General features: G+C 40.0%; 1 protein-coding gene across 1 annotated transcript in view; it reads left to right on the forward strand.

Moving 5' to 3' along the window:
- LOC128208962 (N-acetylated-alpha-linked acidic dipeptidase 2-like) overlaps nt 1–13,130 on the forward strand; it is a 28,911-nt gene that overhangs the window by 12,612 nt on the left and 3,169 nt on the right. The window contains exons 10-14 of the mRNA XM_052912713.1: nt 624–687; nt 1,275–1,440; nt 1,829–1,919; nt 4,699–4,788; nt 11,567–11,732. Of these exons, the coding sequence (XP_052768673.1) occupies nt 624–687; nt 1,275–1,440; nt 1,829–1,919; nt 4,699–4,788; nt 11,567–11,732 (577 nt within the window). The remainder of the gene's footprint in view (nt 1–623; nt 688–1,274; nt 1,441–1,828; nt 1,920–4,698; nt 4,789–11,566; nt 11,733–13,130) is intronic.

Genomic DNA, 13,130 nt, shown 5'->3' on the forward strand with positions numbered 1-13,130 from the left:
AACAGCGTTTAATTAGATGATGCATTTTTTTGTTATTATATTTTTGATAAAAAATCTGTATTTAGTTGCCCTCTATTGAAATATCAGAACTTACGCTTCAATAAGTCAGTAAACGACGTCGCACGTGAATTGTACAAAACTGCGTTTCCTACATCAATATTTCCACAACTGGATAAATTAAAGTATGTAAAAACAAAAATCAAACATGTGATTCCGGTCCGGATCGAAAATTAGACTCTCGGGCAAGATCGAAACCGGTTACGCGCGTGCCCTCGGGTCGGATGTTTTTATCTGGACCGGAAACACATGATTAATGTTATCATTTCTGCACGGCCATATTCACAGAAAATCCCTTTTTCCCTATCCACACCGGAAAGGCAATTTCGGTTCATATGACCGTGCTTGAAACTTCCGCCTTGCAGCTCCCTTGCTAGTTTTGTAACGCACAATAACGCACCACTTCTTATCTATCGATATATAAATTATATATAGTTTATGAAAACTAAATTATTAATTTTATTAAAGCACAGCTCCATAAATGAATGTTACAAGTATTTAGATTTACAAAACAATAACTGTATAAACGATTGTTTTTTAAAGTATTTTTTTCATGGTGTATTCAGCATTATACGAAGATCCTGCAGGCCAGAGCTGTTGCGTATTTGAATGTCGACATTGCAGTAGAAGGTAAGTCCTTAAATTATTATTTTTTACAAGTTTAAAAATGTTTTGTATTAATCCATTTCTATTTCATTGCCTGCAGGAGTCATTCGTATGGATACATTCCACAGTAATAGTCGGTAAAGATTGTAATTTCAATTATCTGTTTTGCACTTTAACCTCAACGCACCTTGAATACATGAAATTCGGTAAAAAACTATTCAAAATAGTGAGAGCGAACAACATTTAAAAAGTTTATATAGCTTAAATCCAGCTATAGGACTTGCACAATGTGACAAAGATTTTTTCTGCTTGTCAGGGGAGGTCTCTGTGTAGGAGGTTGATATTTCACATGCTGAATTGTAAGCCCTTTTATCGGTATACAGTTGCGCTTGTGTCGGATTTTACTTTCGGATCGCCATGGCCATGCCGAATGCATTTAAGTGACGCATACAGCACGTGTTCTCGTTGCCATGATGAACGTAACTAACCCAATAGTACATAATTGGAGACCAGAAGGTCCACTGTATCCACTTATAGTTAAACAGAAATTTAACCTGTTATACTTAAGATATTTAAAGAATTTAGGGCCAGGACTTTTATCACTTTTATAGGAAATTCGACCTTACGAGCTCTCGGCACACCTCTTCTCTACCGATCCCTGTACTCTGCCACGAAGAAGGTACCCAACCCCAACAGTACAGAAGTAGCGGCTGGAAGGTCCACGGTGTATGACACTTGGTACAATACCTACCCCTGGCAAGGATATCACCGGCCTGAGTAAGTAGTGATTATATGTTTTGAAAGTATCAGTAATCACAAGGTTCTATCCTCTCCTTTGTTTAATGTCGCTTTCACCTTTCCAACTATGTACCTGTGTTTGAACACCATATAATGCTCCGAACAAAGATATCTTTCGTACGTGATATTCCAGGTTAGGTTAAACGAAACATTCTGCGAAGTATTCAATACTAGAACTGCATATTTATAGTTGTTTTTATTTACACATTATACATTTCACATTGCCAGTCAAGCCGAATACGATGGTATAGCTATACGGTATGTTTAGTATTAAAGTTTGCCCGCCTTTTTTGATGGTCACAAGTATTGATATTATACTTTTTGCGCGTCTACATTTAGGACATAATATCCTACCAACCCTTTTCAGAGTGAAACTACCGGGTTCTGGAAGCGACTACGCGCCGTTCCGAGACCGTATCGGGATCCCCTGCGTCGATATTCGCTATTCGTGGAATAAGGTATGTGTTGTATAATGCTGGTTATAGATTCTGACATCCGCAGTTTTAATACCAAAAGCAACAAGTGTGCATTCATTTAGACGTCACTGACTTATCCATGGGCGTTGGCTCCGTGCGAGTATGAGTCGAGGCATTGTGCACAGTCTAAACGTAACCATGGCTTAGAGTTACACGTGCCTCTGTTTCAATAAAAATATTTTGCTACATAATTCTTTGATATAAACGTCAGTCAGTATTAAATATGAGCATAGCTGAGGAAAGAAAACAAATCAGCTTTTTGCCATTTCTTACCGTTCATACATATTAAAGATTATCAAAGTTATGACTAAACTCCTTTAATGCAACTGGACCATGTTTCTAAACGTACGTACATTTAAAGTCCCTCCCGTGAGACGTTTAGTATATTAATGGTGAGGCGGGCATCTAACCTGCGACCCGGGGGTTGAAAGTCAAGCGTCTTACCACCAGGTTACGTGTCCGCAACTCCATCGGAACAATGATCTCGTTCACAAGGGACACATAAACTGGTTGTTACCGAAAAAAAACTGCACAAAGACTTGTACATGAACTTGTATATTTACGTATACATCTTTTTAAGCTGCAGTTGCTGTTGAGATCACTTCGATATGAACCTGCAGGCTCCCCGGATTTATCCTTTGATGTTTACTTGCAGCAGCCTCCCTGAATGTTTACTTGCAGCAGACTCCTTGGATTTCTCTTTACATGTTTACTTGCAGCAGACTCCTTGGATCTCCCTTTACATGTTTACTTGCAGCAGACTCCTTGGATCTCCCTTTACATGTTTACTTGCAGCAGTCTCCTTGGATCTCCCTTAACATGTTTACTTGCAGCAGACTCCTTGGATCTCCCTTTACATGTTTACTTGCAGCAGACTCCTTGGATCTCCCTTAACATGTTTACTTGCAGCAGTCTCCTTGGATCTCTCTTTACATGTTTACTTGCAGCAGACTCCTTGGATCTCCCTTTACATGTTTACTTGCAGCAGACTCCTTGGATCTCCCTTTACATGTTTACTTGCAGCAGACTCCTTGGATCTCCCTTTACATGTTTTCTTGCAGCAGACTCCTTGGATCTCCCTTTACATGTTTACTTGCAGCAGACTCCTTGGATCTCCCTTTACATGTTTACTTGCAGCAGACTCCTTGGATCTCCCTTTACATGTTTACTTGCAGCAGACTCCTTGTATCTCCCTTAACATGTTTACTTGCAGCAGACTCCTTGGATCTCCCTTTACATGTTTTCTTGCAGCAGACTCCTTGGATCTCCCTTTACATGTTTACTTGCGGCAGACTCCTTGGATCTCCCTTAACATGTTTACTTGCGGCAGACTCCTTGGATCTCCCTTAACATGTTTACTTGCGGCAGTCTCCTTGGATCTCTCTTTACATGTTTACTTGCAGCAGACTCCTTGGATCTCCCTTTACATGTTTACTTGCAGCAGACTCCTTGGATCTCCCTTAACATGTTTACTTGCAGCAGTCTCCTTGGATCTCTCTTTACATATTTACTTGCAGCAGCAGACTCCTTGGATTTCTCTTTACATGTTTACTTGCAGCAGACTCCTTGGATCTCTCTTTACATGTTTTCTTGCAGCAGACTCCTTGGATCTCCCTTTACATGTTTACTTGCAGCAGACTCCTTGGATCTCTCTTTACATGTTTTCTTGCAGCAGACTCCCTGGATCTCTCTTTACATGTTTTCTTGTAGCAGACTCCCTGGATCTCTCTTTACATGTTTTCTTGCAGCAGACTCCTTGGATCTCCCTTTATATGTTTTCTTGCAGCAGACTCCCTGGAACTCCCTTTATTTGTTTTCTTGCAGCAGACCCCCTGGATCTCCCTTTACATGTTTACTTGCAGCAGACTCCCTGGATCTCTCTTTACATGTTTTCTTGCAGCAGACTCCCTGGATCTCTCATTACATGTTTTCTTGCAGCAGACTCCCTGGATCTCTCTTTACATGTTTTCTTGCAGCAGACTCCCTGGATCTCCCTTTATATGTTTTCTTGCAGCAGACTCCCTGGATCTCCCTTTATTTGTTTTCTTGCAGCAGACCCCCTGGATCTCCCTTTACATGTTTTCTTGCAGCAGACTCCCTGGATCTCCCTTTACATGTTTACTTGCAGCAGACCCACTGGATTTCTCTTTACATGTTTACTTGCTCCCTGTGAATGACTCTTTACATGTTTACTTGCAGCCTCCGTGGATCTCTCTTTACATGTTTTCTTGCAGCAGACTCCCTGGATCTCTCTTTACATGTTTTCTTGCAACAGACTCTCTGGATCTCTCTTTACATGTTTTCTTGCAGCAGACTCCCTGGATCTCCCTTTATATGTTTTCTTGCAGCAGACTCCCTGGATCTCCCTTTATTTGTTTTCTTGCAGCAGACCCCCTGGATCTCTCTTTACATGTTTACTTGCAGCAAACGCATTGGATCTCCCTTTACATGTTTACTTGAAGGCTCCCTGAATCTCTCTTTACATGTTTTACAGGCTCCCTGGATCTCTCTTTACATGTTTTACAGGCTCCCTGGATCTCTCTTTATATGTTTACTTGCAGGCTCCCTGAATCTCTCTTTACATGTTTTACAGGCTCCCTGGATCTCTCTTTACATGTATTACAGGCTCCCTGGATCTCTCTTTATATGTTTACTTGCAGGCTCCCTGAATCTCTCTTTACATGTTTACTTGCAGATTCCATATATCTCTCTTTATATGTTGTTTTCAATGCATTGATTTAATGGTGTTTTTCTTTTACAGAATAAATTAAAATTGTCTTCATATCCGATGTACCATTCGGTTTACGAGACATTTTACTTGGTCGATAGGATTATGGACATAGGTTTTAAGGTAAGTTGTAGTCGTTTGATCTTTATTGAAATATCATTTAAAAGTACTGAGAAAATGTGTGAACTTAAACATAGAGAATCTCAGATACGTTGGGACTTATATCTTAGGAAAGCACACGGGTCATGGTCAATCGCACGACAGAATACAGTAAGATCCGTCAAATGTTGTATTCAGTTCAAAAATTTAATTTAATTACTCACATAGTTAAACTCGCACAATTCAAATAGCTTTGTTCCAAATAAACAATATTGCGCTAAATGGACCCCCACATATACAAACCTTAGATCGCCCAAATGAACTTGTCTTGTCAATGTGGTCAAAAAGCTAAGTGGCGTCATATCTGACGTTAGATCATGGATCCGCCCCCTTGTCGGGTATGCCAATGCTTGTTAAAATGAATGCATTTGAGTAAAGGTGAATAAAAACAGTTTAAAACCCTCATCGATTGTCTAGAATGATAACCGTCCGTACGGAAAAATAATGTTCTAATTATTTTTCTGTTTTGTATGTTTTCTTTCTGTGATTTAACACTTTTGTTGTTGTATGATATTGTATATATATATATATGTGTGTATTGTATGATATTGTACATATATATATGTGTGTGTTGTATGATATTGTATATATATATGTATATTGTAGCTGTGTGAAGTTAGCTAAACATACGACATTGGACATTGGACATTCAAAATCGAATGTTGTGCTGGCACGACATTGGACATTGGACATTCAAAAGTGAAAGTCGTGCTAGCACGACATTGGACATTGGACATTCAAAATCGAATGTTGTGCTGGCACGACATTGGACATTGGACGTTCAAAAGTGAAAGTCGTGCTAGCACGACATTGGACATTGGACATTCAAAATCGAATGTTGTGCTGGCACGACATTGGAAATTGGACATTCAAAAGTGAAAGTCGTGCTAGCACGACATTGGACATTGGACATTCAAAATCGAATGTTGTGCTGGCACGACATTGGACATTGGACATTCAAAAACGATTGTCGTGCCGGCACGACATTGGACATTCAAAATCGAATGTTGTGCTGGCACGACATTGGACATTGGACATTTAAAAGTGAAAGTCATGCTAGCACGACATTGGACATTGGACATTCAAAATCGAATGTTGTGCTGGCACGACATTGGACATTGGACATTCAAAATCAAATGGTGTGCTGGCACGACATTGGACATTGGACATTCAAAAGTGAAAGTCGTGCTAGCACGACATTGGACATTGGACATTCAAAATCGAATGTTGTGCTGGCACGACATTGGACATTCAAAAACGATTGTCGTGCCGGCACAACATTGGACATTGGACATTCAAAATCGAATGTTGTGCTGGCACGACATTGGACATTCAAAAGTGAAAGTCGTGCTAGCACGACATTGGACATTCAAAATTGAATGTTGTGCTGGCATGACATTGGACATTGGACATTCAAAAACGATTGTCGTGCCGGCACGACATTGGACATTCAAAATCGAATGTTCTGCTGGCACGACATTGGACATTGGACATTCAAAAGTGAAAGTCGTGCTAGCACGACATTGGACATTGGACATTCATAATCGAATGTTGTGCTGGCACGACATTAGACATTGGACATTCAAAAGTGAAAGTGGTGCTAGCACGACATTGGACATTCAAAATCGAATGTTGTGCTGGCACGACATTGGACATTGGACATTCAAAAGTGAAAGTGGTGCTAGCACGACATTGGACATTGGACATTCAAAATCGAATGTTGTGCTGGCACGACATTGGACATTGGACATTGGACATTCAAAAACGATTGTCGTGTCGGCACGACATTGGACATTGGACATTCATAATCGAATGTTGTGCTGGCACGACATTGGACATTGGACATTCAAAAGTGAAAGTCGTCCTAGCAGTTAGCACATTCAAATCAATGTATTACATGTTTTATGAATGAATGTTTTTTTTTACCGACTTTAAATTAATTTTGATGGCATGCAATATTCGGATTTTTTGTTTGTTTGAGATATTGTCTTGAAATTATTTGAATATGGTCAGAGATCACAAAGCAATGAACCATTATAAAATTTATTAACACCAAGAGAGCATTGCCATGACGATTCCATCGCAATATTTGAAACTTAAGCATGATTCAGATATATATATGATGTCACATATGCAGAAAAAGATTCAAATGAATAAACTTATGAATGGTCGTGGATTATATGTAGACAAACAGTGATAATGCTTTCAAAATGGCATATTTTTAATAAGCTTATTTTTTACACACCACTGCTACACATCTAGTACCATTTATAAAGGAAGTGAAGATAATTATATCCACAGTATATAAAGAAATATGGAAAATATAGACATGCATTGATGATTCCTACAAGTATAAATGTAATCGTCCGTTCATCTTTTTTATCTGGTTTTACGTAAACACAAAAAAATATTGTCAATGAGTCGATAAAGTAACATATTCTTGCCTGTCGACTTGTTTTTTTATCGACTCAGTTAGTCGAACATGCTACGTCGTCTTCATTTGGTAAAGTTTATATGAAATAATTGTGTTCGATAAACCTTTTTGTGTCGCCTGAAAAGACGACATATAGGGGTTACTTTTGTCGGCGGCGTCGGCGGCGTCGGCGGCGGCGGCGTCCGCGTCTCATTTTCGCTTGTCCGAAGTATATCTCCTAAACTATTAGTGGTATCAACTTGAAACTTCATATGTACATAGATCTCATTGAGGGCAAGTGCAGTGCACAAGAACTGTTACTCTTGCTTCCATATTTTTAGAGTTATTGCCCTTTGTTATTTTTCATGCTTAAAGTTTTGTCCGGGGCATATCTTGTAGAATATAAGAGTTATCAACTTGAAACTTCATATGTAGATAGATCTCATGGAGGGCAAGTGCAGTGCACAATAACAGTAACTCTTGCTTTCTTAGTTTTAAAATTATTGCCCTTTGTTAATTTTCATGCTTAAAGTTTTGTCCGGGGGCATATCTTGAAGAATATAAGAGGTATCAACTTGAAACTTCATATGTAGATAGATCTCATTGAGGGCAAGTGCAGTGCACAATAACAGTAACTCTTGCTTTCTTAGTTTTAAAGTTATTGCCCTTTGTTCATTTTCATGCTTAAAGTTTTGTCCGGGGCATATCTTGAAGAATATAAGAGGTATCAACTTGAAACTTCATAGCTAGATATATCTCATTGAGGGCAAGTGCAGTGCACAATAACAGTAACTCTTGCTTTCTTAGTTTTAAAGTTATTGCCCTTTGTTCATTTTCATGCTTAAAGTTTTGTCCGGGGCATATCTTGAAGAATATAAGAGGTATCAACTTGAAACTTCATAACTAGATAGATCTCATTGAGGGCAAGTGGAGTGCACAAGAACCGTTACTCTTGCTGCCATATTTTTAGAGTTATTGCCCTTTGTTAATTTTCTTGCTTAGGTTTTGTCCGTGGCATATCTCGTAAACTATAGGAGGTTTCAACCTGAAACTTATTCCGTAGGTTTATCTGATTGAGGGTTCAAATGCCACCTACACTTGAAAGTTAAATGGCAACATCATTGTCTATAAATGAATAAAATGCCAATCTAACAGCTATAATGTCGACAGTAAATAATTCGTCAGGCGACACATCCGACTCGCGGAGTTCTAGTTGATATTTATAAGTCGACAAAGCGTTTTATAATCAATCGCATCGACATTAAAGAATTCAAAATGACGTCTTCATCACATACGACATAAGTTCTTATAGGTTTTACAGAATATACAATGTATACATGTAAAATGTGACACCAGAACCATTGGAAATGGCATCTTGGGCAGAACTGACAATGGTTGAAAGGGTTGAAAGGAAACAAAGCGCGAATAATTATATAAACCCAACAAATGTGCACTTCAGTATGTGTTTATCTACAGAGCTTTAGAATAATTATATTACATGAATGAATGTGTCTGCATTTACATGGGAATATGTATGTATATCAATCGAAAGGATTGTTTTAATACAACTCTCAATAACAATGTTGCGGACTTACAAGTTTCTTTGTTAAATATGTGTTAGGTACCTCAAATGTATAATATTGTCGGACATGGATGTGAATTAAGGCAACATACACACAGCTAAACTTGTCAATGCATAAACCATTGGCGATAATGCTACATTTTGATGCATGGGGATCCCATATAATTTTGGTATTATTTTAAAGGGTACTCCTGACAGATAATTAATGAGTAAAAATGACCTATGTCCAACAATTATTATTTGTATACTGGTTGTCGTTTCATTATATTTTTTCTCTTAATATTTACCACTTCCATTGGATGCCTAAATAATATTTGGTCACTATGAATAGACAGATATACGTTATTAATTATTATAAACCATATTTTAAAAAATAAAAGCCAAGTTGAATGTCGTTATTTAACACAATAATTTGAATGGACAAATTAGAATTGCAGCCTTATCACCAGTCCAAGATTTCGGATATATATATTTCTGCCACCTCAGAAAAATAGATTCAAACATTTGTCCATGCGTGAAATTCTTATCTTCCCAACGGGCAAAGATAAATTTGGATTTCAATTTATTGGGGCTAACATCTGCAACATTTTATAAATGTTGCACTCAATAAATGTTCAAATATAAAACAAGCAGTTCAATTCGACTACAATACTGGCCACATATTATTCAGTTAATGGACGCGTGAACTGCTCAAATCTAACTTAGAGGATCATTCGAAGTCTCTGTCTATCATGGGTCCAAAATTTATATTTATTACCAAGACAACTAGCCAGCACGACATATTATTTTGAATGCCCAATGTCGTGCTATTTCGATTTTGAATGTCCAATGTCCAATGTCGTACCAGCACAACATTCGATTTTGAATGTCCAATGTGCAATGTCGTGCTAGCCCGACTTTCACTTTTGAATGTCCAATGTCGTGTCAGCACAACATTCGATTTTGAATGTCCAATGTCCAATGTCGTGCCAGCACAACATTCGATTTTGAATGTCCAATGTCCAATGTCGTGCTAGCACGACTTTCACTTTTGAATGTCCAATGTCCAATGTCGTGCCGGCACAACATTCGATTTTGAATGTCCAATGTCCAATGTCGTGCTAGCACAACATTCGATTTTGAATGTCCAATGTCGTGCTAGCACGACTTTCACTTTTGAATGTCCAATGTCCAATGTCGTGCCAGCACAGCATTCGATTTTGAATGTCCAATGTCCAATGTCGTGCTAGCACAACATTCGATTTTGAATGTCCAATGCCCAATGTCGTGCTAGCACAACATTCGATTTTGAATGTCCAATGTCCAATGTCGTGCTAGCACCACTTTCACTTTTGAATGTCCAATATCCAATGTCGTGCCAGCACAACATTCGATTTTGAATGTCCAATGTCCAATGTCGTGCTAGCACCACTTTCACTTTTGAATGTCCAATATCCAATGTCGTGCCAGCACAACATTCTATTTTGAATGTCCAATGTCCAATGTCGTGCTAGCACGACTTTCACTTTTGAATGTCCAATGTCCAATGTTGTGCCAGCACAACATTCGATTTTGAATGTCCAATGTCCAATGTCGTGCCAGCACAACATTCGATTTTGAATGTCCAATGTCCAATGTCGTGCTAGCACGACTTTCACTTTTGAATGTCCAATGTCCAATGTTGTATGTTTAGCTAACTTCACACAGCTGTATATTGTATGATATTGTATAAATATATGTGTTGTATGATATTGTATATATATATATATATATATATATATATATATGTGTGTGTGTGTGTGTGTGTGTGTGTGTGTGTGTGTGTGTGTGTGTGTGTGTTGTATATATATATGTGTGTTGTATGATATTGTATATATATATATATATATATATATATATATATATATATATATATATATATATATATATATATATATATATATATATTTATATATATATATATATATATATATATATATATATATATTTATATATGTGTGTGTTGTATGATAATGTATAAATATGTGTGTGTTGTATGATATTGTATATATGTGTGTGTGTTGTATGATATTGTATATATATGTGTGTGTGTTGTATGATATTGTATATATATATATGTGTATTTCAATAAAGAGAAAGGATAAGGGTCGTTACTCACAAACCGCTATTTACACCCACCGATTAGCTATATGTGTAACTTTGAATACACATATTGATCACATTGAAATTGGACCACCACCACCACCAACACCACCACCAGAACCATGAGCACCAGCATGACCACCACCATCATGACCACCACCATCAGGACCGCCACCAGCACCATAACCATCAATATTACCATCACCACCACAATAACCAGCACCATCATCACCATCATCATCACCACCACCACCATAATCATGACCTAACCCACCAGCACCCAGCACCAACATCATTACCACCACCACCATGGATGCAGTTTGCTGTCTTTGTCCGTAGCAGGTAAGCACATACTATTTAAATGTTTTGAATTATCAAGCTCACTGTAGGTGCTTTTTATCAATACTATCTATACCTTAATGTTCAAACCCCTAGCTTTGTTAAGATTCTTTAGTAACAATTCTTACTCTATACAGTACCACACTTATCGTACGTCATATCATTAAGGGTGAAACTGGAATTGCCCTTCAGTTGTCGTGCGAGCTCATTCTCATCAACTTCACAGATATAACTTTTAGTTGCGGCATTTTGTCTGCTATTGCATCAACAATTGTCTCCCTTGACAGTACCACACAGCTGTAGGTCAGGTGTGGATCGAGATGGCCCGACAGTTGTCGGACGAGGTCATACTTCCCTTCAACGTCACAGATCTGACCAATGTAATTGAGGACCAGACTGACAGTCTCCTAGACAGATTTGGACAATTGCTCAGTGACAATCAAGTTGATATAGGTATTTCATAAACATAAAGCTTTTCAATAGTTATCCCGGAAGTCTCTAGATAATGTGTTCTATCTAAACTGAATATGTTATTATTAGTATTATTTATATCGTCAATAAAACAATATAAACTACAGAGACAAGCCGAGTAGCCCAAAGGGCCTGTCACACGCACACACTTATGGTGTACCTCGCCGGGACAAAAGAGCCTGGCACAAACTATCGGTGTACCTCGCCGGGACTAAAGGGCCTGACACAAACTAACCGTGTACCTCGCCGGGACAAAAGAGCCTGACACAAACTAACCGTGTACCTCGCCGGGACTAAAGGGCCTGGCACAAACTAACCGTGTACCTCGCCGGGACTAAAGGGCCTGGCACAAACTAACCGTGTACCTCGCCGGGACTAAAGGGCCTGGCACAAACTATCGGTGTACCTCGCCGGGACTAAAGGGCCTGGCACAAACTATCGGTGTACCTCGCCGGGACTAAAGAGCCTGGCACAAACCACCGGTTCACCTCGCCGGGACTAAAGGGCCTGGCACAAACTATCGGTGTACCTCGCCGGGACAAAAGAGCCTGGCACAAACTATCGGTGTACCTCGCCGGGACTAAAGGGCCTGGCACAAACTATCGGTGTACCTCGCCGGGACTAAAGAGCCTGGCACAAACTAACCGTGTACCTCGCCGGGACTAAAGGGCCTGACACAAACTAACCGTGTACCTCGCCGGGACTAAAGGGCCTGGCACAAACTATCGGTGTACCTCGCCGGGACTAAAGGGCCTGGCACAAACTATCGGTGTACCTCGCCGGGACTAAAGGGCCTGGCACAAACTAACCGTGTACCTCGCCGGGACTAAAGGGCCTGACACCAAACTAACCGTGTACCTCGCCGGGACTAAAGGGCCTGGCACAAACTAACCGTGTACCTCGCCGGGACTAAAGGGCCTGGCACAAACTAACCGTGTACCTCGCCGGGACTAAAGGGCCTGGCACAAACTATCGGTGTACCTCGCCGGGACTAAAGGGCCTGGCACAAACTATCGGTGTACCTCGCCGGGACTAAAGGGCCTGGCACAAACTATCGGTGTACCTCGCCGGGACTAAAGGGCCTGGCACAAACTATCGGTGTACCTCGCCGGGACTAAAGGGCCTGGCACAAACTATCGGTGTACCTCGCCGGGACTAAAGGGCCTGGCACAAACTATCGGTGTACCTCGCCGGGACTAAAGGGCCTGGCACAAACTATCGGTGTACCTCGCCGGGACTAAAGGGCCTGGCACAAACTATCGGTGAACCTCGCCGGGACTAAAGGGCCTGGCACAAACTAACCGTGTACCTCGCCGGGACTAAAGGGCCTGACACAAACCACCGGTTCACCTCGCCGGGACTAAAGGGCCTGGCACAAAC

The sequence above is a fragment of the Mya arenaria genome, chromosome 11 (genome assembly GCF_026914265.1).
Source record: "Mya arenaria isolate MELC-2E11 chromosome 11, ASM2691426v1".
In the NCBI taxonomy this organism is placed as follows: Eukaryota; Metazoa; Mollusca; class Bivalvia; order Myida; family Myidae; genus Mya; species Mya arenaria.